This window comes from Lissotriton helveticus, chromosome 3_2 (genome assembly GCF_964261635.1).
Source record: "Lissotriton helveticus chromosome 3_2, aLisHel1.1, whole genome shotgun sequence".
Classification (NCBI taxonomy): domain Eukaryota; kingdom Metazoa; phylum Chordata; class Amphibia; order Caudata; family Salamandridae; genus Lissotriton; species Lissotriton helveticus.
Window position 1 is genome coordinate 499499095 of NC_136062.1, and position 23335 is coordinate 499522429.

At 48.0% G+C, this 23335-nt stretch overlaps 1 protein-coding gene across 3 annotated transcripts in view; it reads right to left on the reverse strand.

Moving 5' to 3' along the window:
- Positions 1 to 22067, reverse strand: part of FNBP4 (formin binding protein 4) — a 235524-nt gene extending 213457 nt beyond the window's left edge. The window contains exons 1-5 of one of the 3 annotated variants that reach the window (XM_078684506.1): positions 21934 to 22045; positions 21663 to 21680; positions 14730 to 14804; positions 11942 to 12034; positions 2569 to 2717 (exon numbers count right to left, since the gene is read on the reverse strand). In XM_078684506.1, coding sequence (XP_078540632.1) covers positions 2569 to 2717; positions 11942 to 12034; positions 14730 to 14804; positions 21663 to 21680; positions 21934 to 22006 — 408 coding nt within the window. In that variant the 5' untranslated portion in view covers positions 22007 to 22045. Of the gene's footprint in view, positions 1 to 2568; positions 2718 to 11941; positions 12035 to 14729; positions 14805 to 21662; positions 21681 to 21769; positions 21790 to 21909 lie in introns of those variants that run through there. The other 2 variants (XM_078684505.1, XM_078684507.1) reach the window with 2 other exon arrangements.
- Positions 22068 to 23335: the final 1268 nt, after the last annotated feature.

Genomic DNA, 23335 nt, shown 5'->3' on the forward strand with positions numbered 1-23335 from the left:
GTATTTAGGGGGCAGCCCTGAACCAAGAAAGGAGATTCCCGCAACCCAAGAAGGACAAAAGAACACCCAGCAGAGAAGAACTGCCTTGGCCCCAGCCCTACCGATCTCTCTCCAATTTCCAGAGATCTTGCGCCAAAAATAGTCTTGTCCTGCAGCCAGCGACCTCCAAAACCCCTGGGAGGACTGACTGCCTTTAACAAAGACCCGATCTCCTTTGAACAGCAGCTCAGTACAAAGGAAACATTAAACAAAGACTACAAGCCTCCTGAGGACAAAGAAACCCACCGCCTGGAACCCCCACTGCCCCCGACGCCTACGGCCTGAGTGGCCCACCAGTGCCCGTGAGGTCCCCTAGCACTCCAGAGTCAAGAGTCCACCATGGGTTGACCCCTCCATGACTCCCCCTGCAGCCTCTGCACAACCGCAAGTGACCCAGCAAGGTAAAATTCGACCTCAAAAGTCGCCTAATGTTAACAAAAGAGCCATTACACCCTGGAGATGAAGCTTTTACTTTTCAAACAAGCATATCACTCAGTACAGTTTCGTGAGCCTCTCTTCAGCAACAACATTTTCCACTCAGTTTCCTTCCTTTGATCTTGTTCCCTCCCTTCGGCTGCCAATAGTTTCCACCTTCGAGGGGGTTTCAGAAATTCAAGACCGTTCAGGCTCAATCCCACTACAGCTCAGACACATTTAGGCAACGCAGATTTTCGATTTTGATGGGTCTTTCGGTGTCTTTGGCTTCTCTTCCTTTTTGAGGTCTACGCCCAGTTCTTCGATGTCAGATTCCATTTCTCTCTTGTTCCACTTCCGTCTGCTTAAGCGTATTTTACCACCACACCGCCCCAGGTCCTCAAGTGAGCACAGTTGGTCTGTGACTATCTCAAGGTATAGTGTACCTACCACTGCCTCTCCATTACTTTTAGAGTCCTAACAGACCTTGCACATCTTGAACTTTTTTTGTTTGGGTAAAATCTGATTTATTTTCCTCCCCCAATCTCTCTCTGGGTTTTCAGAATCTCCACAACGTCTAACTTATCAGCCTAGAGTAGTCTGTATTTCCAGGGTTTTGTTCACTCTTCAGATTGTGTTTTTACAAATCTGGAGCCCGGAGCCCTGGCTTGTGCTTCCAAGCCCACAGGGGGGCCCAAAAAAAATATAAGATGGTGACCCCACACAGGGGCATTGCTCTGTCCTCAGAGGGAGGAGCAGAGAGAAGAAACTAAATGGAGGGCGGCAGGGGAATGAATTGGGCGAGAACAGGGAGAATCAGCAAAATGGGAGTGAAATGCAGTGGGAGATAGGGAGAAGAAATACACAGCTACTAGAGGGCGATCACATGCTAACACCCAAACAGACGCTTTAAAATAACCCATAGAAGCAATGGAAACTGTGCTCCCCAATCCGATATAGTTGTATCACTCGCTAAAAAGCACAGGCCCTCTGACACATTAGTTCAAATCCATCCTCAACTGGAAAGGATTACACTGTTAGAATAACCATCCGACATGTGTGTGAAAAAAGCGGTACAAAAGGGGGTGGTGATGGACGGAGCATCTGAACCAATCAAACACTCACACCCAGTCAAAAGATCTGGGTTTGATCCATCACCGTTCTTTAGCCCACTCTGCCACCCCAGTTCAGACATGGCTATATGCAAATCAGTCTAACCCTGTGCCTCATGGGAACAGTCCAGCCCGAACTGCCAAGCCATGCCTTCCCTGGAACGGAAACAAGCTTCCGAGGACCGGTTTCTGGCATTACAGCAGTCTTCAGCCCGGCTTGCTTGAATCCAGTGGCAAAGTGAGCAAGGGACTCACGTCTGAGCATACCCTGCCACACTCATGGCGGCCAAAGCGGTACAAAAGGGGGTGGTGATGGACGGAGCAGTTGACTGGGGGTGAGTGTTTGATTTGCTCAAGCGCTCTGTCCATCATCCCCCTTTGTATCGCTTTGTTCGCAATAAGTGTGGCAGAGTATGCTCAGACGTGAGTCCCTTGCTCACTTGGCCACTGAATTCAAGATAGCCTGGCTGATGAAGATTATGAATCCGAAACCGGTCCCAGACGCTTGTTTCCGGTCCAGGGAAGACATGGCTTGGCAGTTCGGGCTGGACTGTTCCCATGAGGCACAGGGTCAGACTGATTTGCATATGGCCATGTCTGAACTGGGGTGGCTGAGTGGGCTAAAGAACGGTGATGGATTAAACCCATATCAGTTGACTGGGGGTGAGGGTTTAATTTGCTCAAGCGCTCCGTCCATCATCCCCCTTTTGTATCGCTCTGTGAAAAAAGTGGCATCCCTTCCATGAGAAGGGCTGGTCACATGTACACATCCATAAGATTACTCACAGTGGCACGGACAAAATATAGGGTCACAGGTCAGAAGCAGGTGCCTGCTCTGCGGCGGAGGTATTAACACGGACTGAAACAAACAAGGAAACATCAGAGACCAGCAGTGATCATGTAAACGATATCCATCCACCTTTGGCTGCCACCGTGAGAGGATTCACAGCCGCTTCTGCCACACGAAACACCAGGCGAGTCACATTATTAACCTTATACTAACCGCTAAGAAGTTAGCCAGGGTGCTAGCGATGTCACCAGACGCGCTCCCATTTGCCCTCCCTGGTGGTTTTGTTTTTTCTGTCGTGCCACCAGCATCATCGTCTTCCTCATCATCACTGTCTGCGTAAGCGCCAAGTAAACACAATCCGCCTGGCAAAATAAAAGTAAAAGTCATTTGCAGAGGTTCTGTTTGCAGATCCTAACATTCTTGAGCCAATGTTAACTCACAACCCAGAGCACCCTAGAAAACGAGCGATCCCTCTATCACCCTCCTTTCCAACCTTCTCGAGATCAATGACCTAGAGCAACTCTGTCACTCCCCGACCCATTCCAAAGGAGCTATCCTAGATGCAATAATTACTAGCAAAGATCTAGCCCTCCAATCCAACATTGTTCCCATCGACTGGTCCGACCACCATCTCATACTGTTCTCTATAGCGGTCTCTGCCACTCCCCCGCCCACGAAAACCACTAAACCCTTGAAACTGACCAGAAATTTGAATAATATCCCCCCGGATGTACTGGAATCCAAACTCCATGCCCAACTTCTCGCCATTCCGCCCTCAATTAACGCAAATGAACTTACTGAACACTACAACAAAGCAGTTATTGAAACCCTAGACCTCCTGGCCCCGCTCAAGCTCAAAAACCAAAGAACCGTCCCTTCCAAATCATGGTTTAATACGGAGCTCAACAATGAAAGACGCTCACTGAGACAGACGGAAAGAACATGGAGACTGCACCCTTCCCCCTTGCACCTAGCTCGCCTCAGACTTGCAAGATCCTCTTACAAAAAACACATCCTTAAACAAAAAGCATCCTTTTTCAGAACACAACTTGACCAAGCCAAAAACAGACCCAGAGAACTGTTCAACATTGTTGGCAATCAAACCTCAGCCGCTCCGCCTGTACTTATGGCCTCGACGTCCAGATGCGAAGAAATAGCCCTCTTTTTCTCTGAAAAAATTACAAAAATAGAGCAATCCTTCCTGCCGACTCTGACCCCTACCTCCATACTACACATCCCCCCTACCGCACCTGCTTCCTGCCCACTCCCCCCCGCCCCCTCCACAATACTGATCTCACTCCCCCCCCCCATTTCCCTCCACCCTCCAAGATTCTAATCCCCCCAACACTCACCCTAAAAATAACGCCGCTTGGCATAATTTCCAGCCAGTCACTGAAAGAGATGTCTTTGACATCATTGCAAAACTTAAACCCTCCTCCCACACTAAAGACCCCCTCCCTTCTAAACTTGTCCAAAACCTCAAACATATCATCACACCTGCCTGGACCTCGATCATTAACACCTCCCTAGCCACCGGCTGTGTCCCCACCTCCCTTCAACTGGGACAAATCACCCCCATTCTTAAAAACCCTACGGCTGACCCTAATGACCTCAACAACCTCCGTCCTATCTCCAACTTGCCCCTCCTCTCGAAAGCCCTTGAAAAATGTGTCCTTCTTCAGCTTGACAGACACATTGAACTTTTTAACTTACTTGACCCTCTTCAATCTGGCTTCAGGAAAGGCTGCAGCACCGAAACCGCCATGCTTAACATTATAGATGACATTCACCACTCCCTTGACAATGGCGAATCTAGCCTACTGATCCTCCTTGATCTCTCCGCAGCGTTCGATACCGTTAACCACTCTGTTCTTCTCAAAGTCCTTAAAGAACGATTCGGCCTTAATGGCATGACTCATAATTGGTTTGTCTCATACCTGCAGCACCGCGCTCAGCAAATTAAAATCCACAATTGCCTTTCGAACCCCTCCCCCATCTCTCTAGGAGTTCCACAAGGATCCATACTATCTCCCTCTCTCTTTAACCTCTTCATGGAACCTCTCACCCTCATTCTCAAACAAGCAGGGATTAACTATCACCTCTACGCTGACGATACACAACTCTACCATAAGATAAAAACCCATGCTGACATCCTCCACCTCAACAACACCCTCATCAAAATTCAAGCCTGGTTCCACTCGAACCATCTCAAACTTAACCCAAAAAAAACTGAAATTATTCTTTTCTCCCCAAAAAACAACCAGCTCCCCATTCAAAAGTGGATCACAGACCTTAACGCCCTCAACTGCTCCCTGTCCCTAGCCACCTCAGTCAAATCCTTGGGCATCTCCCTTGACAACCGACTAACTCTCAACATTCACATCAACAACTCTGCCAAAGGAGCCCTCCTTACCCTCCGTAACCTTAAGAACATTAAGCCCTTCATCCCAATTGATGACTTTAAACTGGCAGTCCAATCGCTTGCTCTATCGCGCATTGATTACGGCAATGCCATCCTCACCGGAATTCCCAAAACCCACCTGGCACCTCTTAAATCTGTGCTCAACCTCGCAGCTAGGCTTATCACGGACTGCAAACGATTTGACCACATCTCTCCCGCCCTTAAATCCCTTAAATGGCTCCCCATTGAAGGTAGATCCACATATAAAACCGCCTGCATTACGCACAAAATCCTCCACCAAAACACACCGGCATACCTCTCCAATAAACTGACCAGAGCAGGCTGCACGCGATCACTGAGAAGCTCCAACACCCTCCTACTTATTCCCCCCATTCAGAAAAAGAATTCCACACAGTCACGCTCATTTTCAGGCAATGCAACACTTATTTGGAATGCCCTCCCTAAAGACCTCCGCTGTAACCAGTCCTACCCCAGCTTTAAAAAAGAACTCAAACTTCTTCTCCTTAATAAATACTGGGGTTTCTAATCCCTCCCTGGTAGCCTCGCCCCTCTGCATCACCCCACCTATCTGCTCTGCATATGACTTGTGACCACCCGCCTGGCCAACTCCCTTTCCTTCTATCTGATCACCTTACCTCCCCTCCTCATGACAGTCAGTTCTCTTGCATGTTTTTGTATACCTAAGTGAGGCTTCCCGCCAAACTGTGACCGCTATTTTGTATGACTCATAGTGTCTAGCAATTGTTTTTACTTTTTTATCTAGATGTCATGTATCCTATGTGGACTTGTTCTTTTATTATTCCGTTGTCTGTGCTTATACACACTGTACCTGTATGGAAACACCTTGTAAAGCGCTCTGATACTCCTGGGTCCAGCCAGCGCGATATAAAACCTCTTAAATAAATAAATAAAAATAAAACGAGAGCAGGCATCCTTCCACGAGATCGGTAGTGCCGGAAGGAACAAGGGAAAGGTCAAATATTGGAAAGCAGAACCAAAAAGTCAAAATGGACTACAGCCACGGTAGTGACTGCCGTCTAACCCAAGGCAGAATTTATCTATTGCGACCACTGTGTCCACCAGGGCAGGAGTCCTTAACACTTCTGCACAAGTAGACGCCTTGTACTCTACGTGCATTAGTTCTGACTGCGAGTGCTTTACTAAACAAGCATTTGCAATGCAATCGGTCTTGCAGTTAATTAAGTTTGAGCTATTGGCATTGCTTAATATTGCAAAACCAATTGCAACAAAAGCACGCCATAATTATGGAGTGCCGTTAGAAGGGAGTTTAAAAAACTGTGTGCATATTTGGGGTAGCGACAATAGTTGTCAGCTGTGCCAAAAGATAGCCCTACCCCTGTGCTTAAGTGCCACTTCCCTTCACAAACCTAAAAGGTCACTGCGTCCAGGAATCGCAGCCTTGGAAGGTATTATGGAAATGACAATGCCGTCTATCTATGTTTTGGGTTTTAAAACATAAGTACACAAGTACAAGGGAACTTTCAGAGAAGCATCTGAAGGCTCTTCAGCACTCGGAGTGGGTGGAGTGGTGTCTGGCCCCAGGGCATGGGTGAAGGATTTCCTTTGCTCCTTTGGCCTTTAGTACAACAGAGGTTATTGAGTGTGGAGTTCAAGTGAGTTCATCTGGTTTGCCCCATGGCAAAGAAAGGGATTAAATACCGATTTGATGTTTTTGCTAGACTCATGTTTGGGTGCACCTACTGACGGAGCAGTAAACAACAATATTTGTCTTTCTTAAAATAATCCACATGTGGTATATGCGCCTGGAAATGTTGAAAATGCTTTTGATAGGGTAATGCAATATATCTACCTCCAAGTTCTCTTAAACTTAATATATTCCTTGTAAATTAGACCTTACATTTAAAGTTTAAATAAGCAGATCGAACTTAACGTAGATTAATCACTATTTCCTTTTCCTATACTGTATTAGTTGTAGCATTATCTGCAGCCAATCTTTTTATTGTTGTGATTTTATGAGAAATCAAAATGGGATGGCATAGAGGCTGCCACTGCATAATGTCACTCTGTCTCACCCGTTTCTCAATCTGTGTGCATTTCTGTAAAAAGGAGGGGTCAAATGTTAGACACTCTGGGTAGTGTGTATGTCAAGAAGCTAAAGATCCTTATCTCACTGCTAGTGTTGGTGCCCCTTACTAGCCAGTCAGGAATGTATATGTAATGGGGCAGCGGGCGGAGATCATTCCCGAAGACAGAAGCGGGTTGGTCTATGTGTGAGGTGGAAATCTAAGTATACACCTGAGCTTTGTGCAATAACCAGTGCCATATTCATTGGACTGTGCATAATGTGTGTGTATAATATATATATATATATATATATATATATCAAATCACTTTCTCCTCCGTTACGAGTAGACCACAAGGTACACAGCGAGACTTCAGCAGTTATTTATTGGGAACATAGGCATGACCGGTTTCGGCGGATTGCCTTTCTCAAATGCCACAGTCCGTTTGAGTAATGCGAACACCCACTCCAAAGTTGTAAAGTGCAGGCTCCTCCTTCCAAGTGGCAAGTGGGCTCACCTGCGCTGGACTACTCTCTGCTCGCATCGATCCCAGGGACTACCAGTCCCATAATACAGCGTGCTGGAAGTTCAGTGCAGTGTAGTGGGGTATCACAAATTGTTTTTAAATGTTGCAGCTGAAGTCCCATACTTTCTGCCACGAGCCTCTGAAGCAGCAAATCTGAAGGCGCAGGTACGTTAGCAGCGTTTCTCTGCACGATCTCCGCCTGTTGTAATCAGCTGCTTGATTATGCCTCAGGGGATGCAGTGGCGGGTCATGGAAGATCCGACTCCTCGGTAACCTCACAAAACTTCCCATGTTTCCATGACCTCTAAGCGAAAGGGTCCCTCGTGCGCGCCACAGGGAACGCGCTAAACACCAAATCACTTTCTCCACCGTTACGAGTAGACCACAAGGGACACAGCGAGACTTCAGCAGTTATTTATTGGGAACATAGGCATGACCGGTTTCGGCGGATTGCCTTTCTCAAATGCCACAGTCCGTTTGAGTAATGCGAACACCCACTCCAAAGTTGTAAAGTGCAGGCTCCTCCTTCCAAGTGGCAAGTGGGCTCACCTGCGCTGGACTACTCTCTGCTCGCATCGATCCCAGGGACTACCAGTCCCATAATACAGCGTGCTGGAAGTTCAGTGCAGTGTAGTGGGGTATCACAAATTGTTTTTAAATGTTGCAGCTGAAGTCCCATACTTTCTGCCACGAGCCTCTGAAGCAGCAAATCTGAAGGCGCAGGTACGTTAGCAGCGTTTCTCTGCACGATCTCCGCCTGTTGTAATCAGCTGCTTGATTATGCCTCAGGGGATGCAGTGGCGGGTCATGGAAGATCCGACTCCTCGGTAACCTCACAAAACTTCCCATGTTTCCATGACCTCTAAGCGAAAGGGTCCCTCGTGCGCGCCACAGGGAACGCGCTAAACACCAAATCACTTTCTCCACCGTTACGAGTAGACCACAAGGGACACAGCGAGACTTCAGCAGTTATTTATTGGGAACATAGGCATGACCGGTTTCGGCGGATTGCCTTTCTCAAATGCCACAGTCCGTTTGAGTAATGCGAACACCCACTCCAAAGTTGTAAAGTGCAGGCTCCTCCTTCCAAGTGGCAAGTGGGCTCACCTGCGCTGGACTACTCTCTGCTCGCATCGATCCCAGGGACTACCAGTCCCATAATACAGCGTGCTGGAAGTTCAGTGTAGTGGGGTATCACAAATTGTTTTTAAATGTTGCAGCTGAAGTCCCATACTTTCTGCCACGAGCCTCTGAAGCAGCAAATCTGAAGGTGCAGGAACGTTAGCAGCGTTTCTCTGCACGATCTCCGCCTGTTGTAATCAGCTGCTTGATTATGCCTCAGGGGATGCAGTGGCGGGTCATGGAAGATCCGACTCCTCGGTAACCTCACAAAACTTCCCATGTTTCCATGACCTCTAAGCGAAAGGGTCCCTCGTGCGCGCCACAGGGAACGTGCTAAACACCAAATCACTTTCTCCACCGTTACGAGTAGACCACAAGGGACACAGCGAGACTTCAGCAGTTATTTATTGGGAACATAGGCATGACCGGTTTCGGCGGATTGCCTTTCTCAAATGCCACAGTCCGTTTGAATAATGCGAACACCCACTCCAAAGTTGTAAAGTGCAGGCTCCTCCTTCCAAGTGGCAAGTGGGCTCACCTGCGCTGGACTACTCTCTGCTCGCATCGATCCCAGGGACTACCAGTCCCATAATACAGCGTGCTGGAAGTTCAGTGTAGTGGGGTATCACAAATTGTTTTTAAATGTTGCAGCTGAAGTCCCATACTTTCTGCCACGAGCCTCTGAAGCAGCAAATCTGAAGGCGCAGGAACGTTAGCAGCGTTTCTCTGCACGATCTCCGCCTGTTGTAATCAGCTGCTTGATTATGCCTCAGGGGATGCAGTGGCGGGTCATGGAAGATCCGACTCCTCGGTAACCTCACAATACTTCCCATGTTTCCATGACCTCTAAGCGAAAGGGTCCCTCGTGCGCGCCACATGGAACGCGCTAAACACCAAATCACTTTCTCCTCCGTTACGAGTAGACCACAAGGGACACAGCGAGACTTCAGCAGTTATTTATTGGGAACATAGGCATGACTGGTTTCGGCGGATTGCCTTTCTCAAATGCCACAGTCCGTTTGAGTAATGCGAACACCCACTCCAAAGTTGTAAAGTGCAGGCTCCTCCTTCCAAGTGGCAAGTGGGCTCACCTGCGCTGGACTACTCTGTGCTCGCATCGATCCCAGGGACTACCAGTCCCATAATACAGCGTGCTGGAAGTTCAGTGCAGTGTAGTGGGGTATCACAAATTGTTTTTAAATGTTGCAGCTGAAGTCCCATACTTTCTGCCACGAGCCTCTGAAGCAGCAAATCTGAAGGCGCAGGTACGTTAGCAGCGTTTCTCTGCACGATCTCCGCCTGTTGTAATCAGCTGCTTGATTATGCCTCAGGGGATGCAGTGGCGGGTCATGGAAGATCCGACTCCTCGGTAACCTCACAAAACTTCCCATGTTTCCATGACCTCTAAGCGAAAGGGTCCCTCGTGCGCGCCACAGGGAACGCGCTAAACACCAAATCACTTTCTCCTCCGTTACGGTATATACACACACACATACATACACACACACAGCTCCAAAACTTCTTCAGCCCTATGGAAAGAACAGCACACGCGGGGGCAGTTTACAGATGTTTTTATTGCCAGCGCAACAAACGCGTTTCGAAAGACTCCTTCAGTGTTTACACACCACACTGAGAAGCACCATTTTAAATGCCATTCCTCATCGACAACAACACTGAAAACGGACCAATCCCATATTGCTGTATAGCGAGCGCTATAATACTGGTGTTCATGTACTTGTCTCTGATATTACAAATGTATACATCATTTCGGTAACAAAACCAATTCCCATATGACATGGTATAATTGTATGTTTTATGTACAATTAATTTTGTTATAACTATTCCCGCCATGTATCTGCATATTCCAGACTTATTCTGCCGCATATATTGTATGTTTTATGTACAATTAATTTTGTTATAACTATTCCCGCCATGTATCTGCATATTCCAGACTTATTCTGCCGCATATCGGCACATTCAGCCATTCTGCCCATGCAGCGGAGAATTCTCCAATCGTTATTTCATAATATCAGGCATTATACATGCATAATGCTTAGACAGGGAACACAATATAATAACTTATTACAAGATATTCAATTATGTTCAGATACTGGTAGGTATTCACAATTGTACATGCATGGTAAGCCGTAAATTAGCACCCGCTATACTTGACTTCCTCTACCATAAGCTTTTACATAGAATACTCATCAAGCAGAGTATCGATAACAACGTTGTGATTACATCTCTATTTAAAGAGAAGAAATCATTTTCTCATACAGCTTCCTTACTGAAGAAATCTTCCAAACGCGTTTGTTGCGCTGGTAATAAAAACATCGGTAAACTGCCCCTGCGAGTGCTGTTCTCTTTCCATAGCGGCTGAAGGAGTTTTAAAGCAGTTCTTTTTTGCCTGAGAGTGAAACGAGACGCCATCGCAGCGAGCCCTAACAATTGCAAGATGAAAAAAAACGAAGAACTGCGCGTGACGAAAACTACCGTGGGGCGAGACTTCCGTTTCGTGCTGGAAGCTCGCGCCCATGGAGTGGCTAGCCAGGAGAGGAGCTGTGGTGACGCGGGGCTCCCATGCCCGAGGGAGAGCCCCGCAGTGGCGGCTGAAATCCGGAGTGGCGGTAAGTGGGCCTTAGTTGTAGGAGGGGGTCTTGGTGCACTTGTGTGTGTGTGTGTATGTATATGTGTGTGTGTGTGTATGTATATGTGTGTGTGTATATGTGTGTGTGTGTATGTGTGTGTGTGTATGTATATGTGTGTGTGTATGTATATGTGTATGTGTATGTATATGTGTGTGTGTGTGTATATGTGTGTGTGTGTGTATATGTGTGTGTGTGTATATGTGTGTGTATATGTGTGTGTGTATATGTGTGCGACGGGGAGCTCGGTGCACTCGTGTGTGTGCGCGCGGGGGTGTGTGTCTGTATGTATGCGTGCGTGCATGGGCGCTCGTGTGTGCGCATGCGTGTGTGTTGGAGCTTCCCAGGAGACAGCCACAGCGAGCGTGTGGCCCGCTCCGATCGCCATGCGCGTGGCCAGGTCCTGTCTCCTGGAAAGCTGCGTCGATAACAATAGGTCTCTGGCGAGACCGCGTTTTCGCGCGGTTAACGCCACGAGACCTAAAAAGGAGCTTAACACCCTTAACTAGAAGTAACCTGCAGTCATCCCTGGGGCAGTGAACTAGCCTTCTTAAAACAAGTGTATCTGATTTCTACAATGAAGACACTCACCCAAGCTTCTCGTAATCTGTAAGCTTTAGTTGAAAGTGCATCAAACAACCTCTGTCATGTTTGCATTTCTTAACTAAATCACAATTGGGGCATGCAAGGAGGCTCGTCACACAATCACTTTTGCGTTGCTAGGGCGGAATATTGTCAGATGACCAACGTGATCACGAATGCAGAACAGACTAATGAGGCTCCCTGAAAGGTAAAGAGCGGGTGCCACTTGACACTGAATGAGTACCTGTGGGTTTTACCACAGAAGGCAAAGGAGCCACGTTTGTTACAGGGACGACTTGAGGAATATGTGGTACTTCAGCAACCATCTCAGGCTCATCTGCATTGGAAAAATAAAGGACAAACATTGCAAGAAAAATGAATACCAACATGCAAAATTAATATCAATGTAGTACAACAAAAAATACATTTTACATGTGCAGTGTATATAGCTCTCTCCAGCCTGACTAGGAAAACCTTCAATGGAGGCAAAGCTCTACCGGACCTGAAACTAGATTACTGGGCACCCGACTGGTGGCAGTCACGGTTCATTTGCAGAGTAAAAGCTGCCACCGTCGACACAGAGGGCTTTATTATGGACGGGGTAAACACACTGCTCTGCTGTCGGACGGTGATCAGGGCGTGGAGAAGGATAACCCACTGGATGGGATGACACGGTAAAATGACATTAGAAATGCAATTATGAGATACAGAGGCCCTGGTGCCTCTGCGAGGTGTGGAAAGATACAGAGAATGGGATGTGGGGCATCTCCAAGCTAGGAGATATTTGGAATGACAAGGGGATAGTAACCTTTGCCGACCTTCAGGCGCAATATGAGCGAACAGTGAGTCAATACCTGCGGTATTTACAGATTAGGCACGCAGAGTGCCTGCATGGACATGCTGAAAGACATTCCTCACTAGAGCCTCATGGAGTACAAAGGACGAAATGCCCACATATATATTAAGGATATTGCCTGTTGGTGTAATTCACGGCTTACAAATTGCCTGCCACCACTGAGGGCGTTGAGAGAAGTGGGAAGTGTATCTGGGTAGACAGAAAGAAGACAGGGGAGCAGCCTGCGGGTACCCCACGGAGAAGGCTCTCTGGGTTGGGTTCCATCTGATGCTCTTGCAGAGTTCACTACACCAGGACTAGGCACTGGTCCGTTCCTGGGGGAACGCTCGTACACACAGGGGGCCACTCCTACACATGATATCTGGGAATGGATCGATCAAAGAAGGTCCCAGAACCTGCGGCAGAGAGGTGGACTACAATGGAGATATCACGAGGGTGATATGGAGACATGGTTGAGCCTTATGGGAAGGGGTCAGATTCCTGGAAGATATGAACCATTATCATGGTGGACCTCCCACCCTAAAACCTAGAGTTCCTCCTCAGTTTCCCCCAGAACTGCTCCCAGCAGGGACATACCCACACCATATGAAAGAAATCAGCGGGTCGAGACTGCATCTGGCACAAGCAGAGGTTAGGCTAAGTCCTGCCCGGCGAAGGCGCATCGGGGTGAGATATGCAGCATGTAAATAGTATAGTAGCACTAAGCAGTGTCTAGCAGAGGCCGTCCAAGGGGCCATAAAGGCGTCGCGCCAGTCCTCGTCTAAGGTGCCCACCCAACCCTCCCTCTGAGCCCGTAGTCGGTCCAAGGAAGTGTGGGCATTATTGATCAATGTACGGTAGAAGCGGGAGATGCCACCCCTCCCTAGGTCACCGAACATTATCTGGGCCTCAGACAGACTGTGGTAAGGAAGGCGTGTGCCAGTCGCAAGGTGGATGTGAAGAGTGTGGCGCAACTGTAATTACCTATAGAATTGTGACCGGTGCAAGGAATCCCTGCTTTGAAGGTCCTCGAAGATCAGCATGTGATCCCCCGTCCATACATCGCCTAGCTGCCGAAATGCCTATCAAGTACCAGGCTCTAAACCCTTGTAGTGCGTTGACATCTAAGCCAGGTCCCGTGCCACAAGGGTGTGCATTGGGTTAACGTGCGTGTCCATTTGGTATGGCGCAGTGCTGCCCGCCACCCACAAACACTTTTAACTCACAGGATTACAGAATGAGTAAGCCATGAATAGACTTGCAGAAGATGTAGCAACTTACAAGGCCAGTGCTTAAGCTTTTGACCTCTGTGAACCCCCACTTATTCATTACTGGAATCAGAGGTCCTCCAATGAACGATTAGCATCCGGGGATCCCCTGAATCATTACTGGAATCTGGGAAGCTCCAACAAGTTTACATCACTAATCAATACACAGAGGCAAGAATTCACACCAATGCAGAAATGATTAAATATTTTATTCAACTGACAAACAAAAAAAATAAACTAACATTTTAGTGTTAAATGGAATGTTGGCGTTTTTCTAAATCCAATCGAGGCCACCCATTGTCATCAGGAGGGAAACATCCTTTACAAAGAAACTTTTACAACGCAGTGCTTTTACAATGCAGGTTTTACAACGAAAACCATTACAACACATTGCTCTGGGGGGGGGGGGTGCTCTAGGATTGGGAATAGATTTAATTTACTATCCAACACCTTCCCTAGTGTCCAAGGGGACTGGAGTTGGAATAGTAAATTAAACTATTCACTATCCAGCACCCCAAAGCGCTATGCGTTGTAAAGGTTTGCGTTGTAAAAACTGCGTTGTAACAGCATGCGTGGTAAAAGCATGCGTTGAAACGTCATACATCCTCCTCAGGGTATTATGTTAGGATACCAATATAATGTTTGCCTCCAATTTAAAATTCCGTAACATTTCCACATAATTCTGTTTCACATTTTGCCTTTTACATTGTTTTATTAATCTTTTATTTCTATGCATTTGCAGGCCCCATGAGTAGGTGTTGAGGGCCCCCAGACATGCCAGACCACAGGTTACGAACCGATGCACTAACGGATAACCATGTGCCCAACACACCTCAATCATCCTCCATAAACCTGAACTGGGAGCAGAAGGAATGAAATAAGAAGGTTAAACAGGCCATAAATCACACACAAAGAATCGTCAACTGTACCTGCTGGATTGACCACAGGCTTAGAAAGAGTTACAGCCGCAACCACGGGGACTTCAGCAGCCAACTCCTGCTCTCCTAGACAAAACAAAAGAAAATACATAGATCAGGTAACTGAGTAACGGGAATCCACACCTACGCACGAGTCTTTGCTCATATGGGACTACTACATATGAACAAACTGCTTGCATCGGCCAAACACTCAGCACCGTACTGTAAAAGCAGTCGGGGTTCCTATTCGGAGGGCTCAGTCCTCGGAGGATTATTTATGTATTATTAAAGGGCATTACTCTTTCCTCCACTGTATTCAGAGGGATCATCTAAGAAGGAAAAGTATTATCAAAAAGAGCATTCTGAAAATCATTACTTTATCTTGACATCACGGTTAGTAGAATTTCTCTTTGCGTAGTACTCATGTGAAACGTATTTCTGTTAGCAACCTACTTATTCAAAAAATTTCTGGACTAATAAGGAAAACATCAAGCATTGGCAAAGCCATTAGGCATCGCCTATGCAAAAGCTACTGGCTTTGCCAATATGTTTTAGCCCTAAAAGTGCTATTCAGCATGGCTGACAGAGGGGTAAAGGAGAGGGCGCTGAGCAGAACGTCATAGGGTGGAGTGTCATGGAGAGTTGTACACTTATGTTGTGTTCTTCTAGAGAGCTGTAATACCAATAAGGTGTCTTCGATAGCTAGTGAAGCAGAAACTGTAACAACCACCTGTAAACAAGTAGATTTCTATTGCAGGTCACCCCAACCCCCCCCACTTTTTGCAAGATTTGATGCACTATGAAGGGTTGCCCTGGGTCCCGGCCAATCCGGATCCCAGGGCCTGTGTTCATTCCCAAAACGGCACCTTTGTTTTCAAAATTGGTACACCTCTGGCCCTCATACAAGTCCCTTGTAAAAAGTACCACTGCTACCAAGGGCATTATGACCAGAGAAGGCCTCTGAGGGCAGCCGCATGTATTGTGTGACCCTCAGAGACCTCTCACCTAACACACACACTACCATTGCAAACTGTTTTGGTGCAGGCAAAACTTATAAGTCGACACGGCACACAGCCTACCTACCACTGCCTGTTGCATAGGTAAGTCACCCCTTTAGCAGGCATGAGAGCCCCAAGGAAGGATGACCCTACCACCAGTGCGGGCATAGCTGCATGAGCAATATGCCCCTACAGTGTCCGTGCCATTCCCAGACCTTGTAAGTGCAGTGAAACCATATTGAGTACATAGGCTGGGAGTTTGTCATTACGACTCCACAGCTCAATGATGGCTATACTGACTGCTAAGGGTTTTGGTATCAAACTCTTCAGCACAATAAACACGCACAGATGCCAGTGATGGAATTATTATAAAATGCACTCAGAGGGCATCGTAGATATACCCCCTGGCAAACAAACAACTCTTACTGTATTGGCTGACCGGTCCCTGCCCGCCAGCCACAACCAGACAGGTTTCTGGCCTCATGGGGTGAGAAACAAACGAATGTCCCAATGTTTCACGTGCAAATATTTAAGTACAATTTTAGCAAAAGACATGTATATGTAACCACAGATTAGAAATGAGAACGACTAAACATACTTTGAGTCAGCCAACACTTGAATAATACACGAGTATCCAAAGGTTTGATATATCAAAATTTACAAATCATTTATTTATACATACATATTAAAAAACAATGTATTCATTAAAAACCATAAAAAGTCATGGACAGTTAAAATACATTTCAATACAAAGGACTTTGGATGGATGCAGGGAGGCCGGAATTCATGGTAAAGGCCGACCCAAGGGGAACGTATAAAGCGAGTGCGAACACCAGTGTGCAATAGCAGGCCGTATACGTAGGTAAAGCACACCAGTGGTTCAGTGCAGCTTCTTTTCAATGGCTGTTACCAGTGGTTTCTTTTTTGTTTAGTTTGTTTGGCTAAAAAAAATATAAAGTATTTTTCCAGTCTGAAAAGCCCATATTGTAATAGGGGCTCCTAGAGGTGAATGGGACAGCTTCTTGCGAAAGAATAGAATGCAATCACTCACAGCAAAGTTACCCAGGGGTTGACCCTCTTCCCCATGCTGTAGTTGGTAGAAGACATTTGAATGACAACAGCAGACAAATGAATGAAGAGGCCTGGATGAAAGCCCATATGTGTAAAATTAATATAACTTTAGTAAAATCAAAAGGCCGTGGCATATGGGGGACCTAAAATAGTAAAGTCTATCAGTGCTTCCATGGAGGCTGCAATCTTTACTGCGAGGTGCGTACTGTTCTACCAAACCTGCTGACAGCAACTGGAAAATTATTCATCTGCGCTAGCGGACTTTCTGCGACAAAGAGATTTAAATAATGGGACTTGCTCAAACGTGGATGCTGTTCGAAAGCCGTTTGCACCAGGCACAGAGCACATCTTTTTTTAGATGTGCCAGTCAGCATAAGCAGTCGGTTTGGAAAGGAAATGGCCTGCTTAAAGCCCACCCACTGCTTACTAGTGGTTGGCTTGGTTGTCACACAGTTGCTTGTTGCATATTCAAATGACTTTCTTTGTCCATCTGGTTCCACCTTAAGTTTGCCTCTACCCAGAAAATATCCTCTTTAAAAATCTTTGGCTTGACTGGCTTGGATCCTTCCACTGCTCACTTTTCGGGAACTACTTTTACTTCTAGTTTAAGCACCCCACGAGTGCAGGTGTTTTTCGGCTCTCACCCCCGTCTGCCTCTCCTCCAGCAGAATATGCCTCCCCTGCTCTGTCGCTGTATCGGTCGCCTGCTTCTCCCAGCACCAACCAACCATCCGGTGTTGCTTTTTAACTTGTGTGCTTCTGTCTCCGGGGACCAAACAGCTACAAAGCCCTCTGAAGTAAATTAATTTAAAATATATTTTACACTATTCGTCGCACAATGCATGCTTGTGGGTCATCCCTGTGTTGCATTTTTTAATGTACTTTTATTGTCAGATTGGCCAAAATAAAGTAATATTGAATTGGATCATCCCTCAGAAATGTCCATGCAAGTAAGAAGTTTTCACCATGTTCAGTTGACTCCTTCAAAAATTAACCGCAAACATCGGTCTTCTGCAAACCACCTTCATGTCCCCCTATATCCATGCACTTAAACAACAGTTAACACTCATTCATCAGCTTTAAAAGAGAAATATATCACCGTCCTTCAGGAAGGACTTGGCCTGGTCTGCCCGTCCCACTGAAAACAACGAACTTCAGTTATCGAACGAGATTCATACAACTAGTGCGAATATCAAACCTCTTTCTACAGACAAAATGAGGCTGGATTAAGATCGCTCTCTTGGCCCCCACAGGATCTACTTACTGGCTTTCCCAAAGATTGTTTTTCCCTTTAGTGATGCTGCATAGCATCAAAGCCAACACTCTGCACTGGCAGCCAAAAGTGGAAACCTACTGGCATTACTGTGTCAGGAAGCATTGGAGCTCGCCATAAGAGAATTAGAAGGCAACCACCAGAGGGACATGATCTTGAGCATTTGTCGATATATAAAAATATTGGACCGCAAGCAGACTTGCTAATAGAAGTAAGCGATCCGTAGCCTAGAAGAAGGTTGATTTGCTTTACGCAGATCTTCTGTGGAAGACTGGCATCCAAGCATTTAGAACCAAGGTCACCCATCCCTCCATTCAGATTTCTAGTTTCCTACCACCATTTAATACAATACACAGCATCCAGATAATCTAATAGGATAACATCTGAAACTTCGAGACATTTTCTAAACTTGGTCTGTTCTTCCTAATTCTGACAGCACAGAATTTACCAGTGTCAATTGGGATCTTTCTATCCTTCAGAACCCTTTTTAAGCACACTGCTATTCTTTGACAAAAAAGTTATCCGACTGATTTATACAAACAGCTCTAACATCATTGTACAGTTATATTGGTTACCACTGGACCCATTCAACTCAAAACCAGTCTTTTCCAATGGCATAACATCTGATTTGAAAAAGAATGGTCCGTGGTATATTAGGTCACAGAAATCCCCTGCACATGCAACAAACTCATTTGTCTGACACCTTCTAGTGATCTCAATACGGTGCTGCTCGCTTTCCACGCAGTTCAAAAGATCTCACCAAGGCATGCAAAGACGGGCCAGTGAGAAAATGAATAATCAATTAACACCAGTGCATCGCACAACTAAATCCATACTAAGAACTGTACGGTCCAAAATATCTTTATGCTAGAGAAAACTCAATCAAAAGAGAACCATGTTTGTGTCTGCTAGGCAGAAAATAGCAATCAACAGGGATATGTCCAAAGTGCAGGTGGACAAAAATTGACTAGGAAGATTTCCAATGGATTCCAGGCCATTAAATGGGATGAGAGGGGGGGGGGGAGAATCAGAACAGATACCACATCAAAGAACTTCTGCAAGACGCTCCCCTTCATCCTTTGCCCCCACTTGATTGAAAGTTGGCAGCGACTCGCAAAAAAAACATATTAACTACCAATTTGCTGAATAGAACTCCAGGATGTCAGGCTAAGGTGAGCTATCAAACTTTTCATGGTGACTGGAGCGGCCACGACATAGTCATCTTGTCCAAGAGCTGGCTTTGTAACCTGCTCATCGTGCCCCTCATCCATGACCCAGACTGATTCATATAAAATTAAAGTCAGAGGGGGGCACCCCACACAAATTATTTCCCCTCAATGAAACACACAACCGACCCACTACTCAAAATAATCACTTTCTTCGAACTCTGGGTTTTGGGCCTAAACGTCAAATTGTGTATTTACAAGCTCTGATGAACAGTATTGTACAGTTGCATTTATCAATCACTTTCAAGGACACCTCTGTACCAACGTTGGCAAATCTAGACTTGTGTATTTTAAATTCCTTCACAAATACATTATTCCAACTCTGCTTTGCCCTCTCCCCCAACCTCTAGAGCCATCCTCCACGTCGCATCAGAAACGAGGATTGATTCCTGTTTACAGACGCTTCTACGGTCAGGACTTACAACGGCCGTTGGATGTATCTTTTCTACCGGCTTAATCGAGAGCCCGCTCCGAAGACGCCAGTCTACAAAACTCTACACTGCAAGTTCTGGCAGCTCCTGAGAAACCGAGACTAACCCCGATTCATGGTCACGTCCTAAAGTTCCACCATTGAAATTGACTACAACTTTATCAACCGCTTATCCATTGGTCTTATAGGTGATTAAAACTCCATTCACTGAAATTGCTCTACCTTTGGCTGAAGGACACTTTTTTTACGAGCTTACTGGCCCTGATGAGAATCCTGTTAGCGCGCGTAGGCCTTCCTTGGTCTGCTATTTAGGTCTTGGTGACAAATGTAATTAGTGCATCTTGATTTTTTTTGTACACTTGAACTGTATTGACAAAGTAAATTGTAGTACTAAATACATTGCATCGAAGTGTACTGATGTATACTACATGAATAGCGATTTAGAAACACAGCAGACCTGTTACTCACCCCACTGGTTTATACATTTCTCCTAGTGGACGTTGGGTACGTTGTTTGAGTGTTCGAATGAGAGTGGTATGACTGAGATGTTTGAATATTATGAATGATGTTTGTATGAGGTGTTTTATCTCACTTTAGTGTCCTTCTTTTGATTATTTCTCTGTATATATTGTGTTGTCCCTTTGAACTTCATAACTAACCCAAAAGTATGGTCAAATGAAATATTTTCAAAATAAACAGCTATTTAGTAGCACACAAGTATTGAACTGGTGTTTTTACATATGGAATTTATTTTGCTTCAACTAAGTATCAGTATTGGCAATTTCCTTTTGTTACATCCACCGCACCCAGCAGTTTCATAACCCACTGGCGCCCCAGCAGACTTGGGGCGTATTTATGACTTTGGCACCAAAGCCGTTTCGACACTGCTCGCCAGAATGCCACTTTCCTAGTCTCCGGTGGGAGCTTCTTTGATGGTCCCACAGTGGTGCCAATGAAAAAGGCGCCGCAATGGGGGCATCAAAGGCAGATCCTGCACGGCGTGGACTGCACCCGTCCGTGCCGGGTGGACTGGACTGCACCCGTCCGTGCTCGGCAGGGTGGGCTGCACCCGTCCGCGCCCGGCAGGGTGGGCTGCACCCGTCCGCGCCCGGCAGGGTGGGCTGCACCCGTCCGCGCCAGGCAGGGTGGGCTGCACCCGTCCGCGCCCGGCAGGGTGGGCTGCACCCGTCCGCGCCCGGCAGGGTGGGCTGCACCCGTCCGCGCCCGGCAGGGTGGGCTGCACCCGTCCGCGCCCGGCAGGGTGGGCTGCACCCGTCCGCGCCCGGCAGGGTGGGCTGCACCCGTCCGTGCCAGGCAGGGTGGGCTGCACCCGTCCGCGCCCGGCAGGGTGGGCTGCACCCGTCCGCGCCCGGCAGGGTGGGCTGCACCCGTCCGCGCCCGGCAGGGTGGGCTGCACCCGTCCGCGCCCGGCAGGGTGGGCTGCACCCGTCCGCGCCCGGCAGGGTGGGCTGCACCCGTCCGTGCCCGGCAGGGTGGGCTGCACCCGTCCGCGCCAGGCAGGGCCCGGGGTGCACGGACACGGAGGCCCCTTGTGTTTCCGCACTGTCATGAATACTGCGACAGAGAAGAAACTCGTATTAAACGTGGCGGTGCCGCAGCAGCATATTGTGGCCTCAAGACCGCCGCACCACCACCCGGGATCGCTGATTCGTGGCGGTCCGGCCGCCCAACTCGTAATAGGGCGTTCGGACTAATGGTGCCCGCGGCTACGGCGGTCCGGTAGCCTGCGATAACCCCAACCCCCCCCCCAAACACCTGGACCCCCCTCCACCACAGACCCCCCCAGGCTCCACCATCCCTCTCCCGGCCCCTGCCGCTCACTCCTCCCCCCAGGCTCATCTTTACCTGCCACCCCCCTCCCCCTCCCACACTCCGGGGCCATAGGCCCCTCCCCCGTGAAGGGCCCTCCACCCCTCTCCCCCTCACCTTCCTCGTCCCCCGGCTCCCCCCGGCTCCCCCCGGGTCCCCTCAGGCCCCTCCTCCCCCCAGGGGCCCCTCTCCCCCTCCGGTCCTCAGACCCCTCGCCCCCTCACCTTCCTCGTCCCCCGGCTCCACCCCCGGGGCCCCTCTCCCGTTGAGGGCCTTCTCTACCCCCCTCTCTCCCCGCCTGTGGAGGGCCCCCTCCGGTCCTCAGACCCCCCGGGGCCCCCTCAGGCCCCCCCGGGCCCCTCACCTTCCTCGTCCCCCCCCGGCTCCCCCCCGCGGGGCCCCGGCGGGGACAGCTGCAGGATGGGCCTCCGCCCCGGCGCCGCGCGCGTCTTCTTCCCCATCGAGCTCGAGCCGAACCGGATCCGCGCACAGACTCCACCGGTGACGGGAAGACTGCGGCGCGCTGACGTCACGCGCACGGGGGGCGGGGCCGTGGCGGCGCACTCGGCGCGCGGCCGCCATCTTGGCACGGGCTGACCAGAGGACACCCGGCTGAAAGGAGACACGGAGCCCTAGCGGTGGACACAAAGGAAGGACAACACCGGAAACGCGTCATGAGATAACGCCGGAACCATGGACTTAGAAATGAGACGATCGCATAACTTTATTGACACTTTAGGAAACAAGCAACAGTCAGCTGTCAATAAATGGCATCTGCATACCGGCCCAAATAAAGCACATCCTCGAGGAAAGAGCAGCCCTCACACCCATCAGCACACCTTCTACTTATATCTACTGTATTAAAGGCATGTTTCTGTTTGTTTTAAATGACAAACTTTACATTTACAAACACTCCTGACGAGAATTTTCAGATCTATTAAGGAGACAGAGGCAGGATTATTATTCTCTTTTCTTACTCACTTTTACTGCACCAATCACAATAACATTTTAAACAGTACTGCGTTTCCCATGAATGACACATATCGCGCCCAGCCACAGAGCCGCTGTGCTATATGAGCCCCTCGCAGCGGTTCCGTGGCCGCTTTCTTTGCTGCTTCGCAGCCGGTTGAGTGCATCTCAAATGTGCCTTAATTCAGGTTAATGGTCTATTCTGACTGATGGCTTGTCTGCTTTAATAGAGCAACGCACGCCGCCCTGCTGACTCATTGTGCATGTATGATCGTGATAATTTTAAAGACATTTGAACATTGTTGCGCAACGCGCGTGACGGAAAGCAGCGTACAATAGGCGCAATTGATTCCAGTGTGTGGGGAGCGCTTTGCCTCCTGACGGGGTGCTCGGCACCCGCGTCTTGTTACAGGTGGAGCAGGAGAAGGGAGCGAGGATGCGCGTCTGCCTGACACACAGTCCTCTTTTCATGCCAATGAAGGGCCGGCAACGTGCAAGCGCAGCGGGCATTTTCTCTGCCTTTCTCCAGTCCGAACTCTTGAATAGAACGGGGGGAGCCGCGTATAAACGCTCCGATTGCCCAAGACCCTCGTGGCTGCTCTCACCTGACACCCTGCATATAAATAATGAGCAGGATGGAAAATTGAGCATAGGCACTGCCTAGAATAACAGGCAAGCCCTCCCTCCACCATATATAAATATATATATATACATTGAATTGTATTTCACTTGTAGTGCTGATGATAAATGTCACACATACGATATCTGAAAACTTGGCAGCTGTGACTCAGGCTCCTTTGTAACGAACCAGGAAGTTCGAG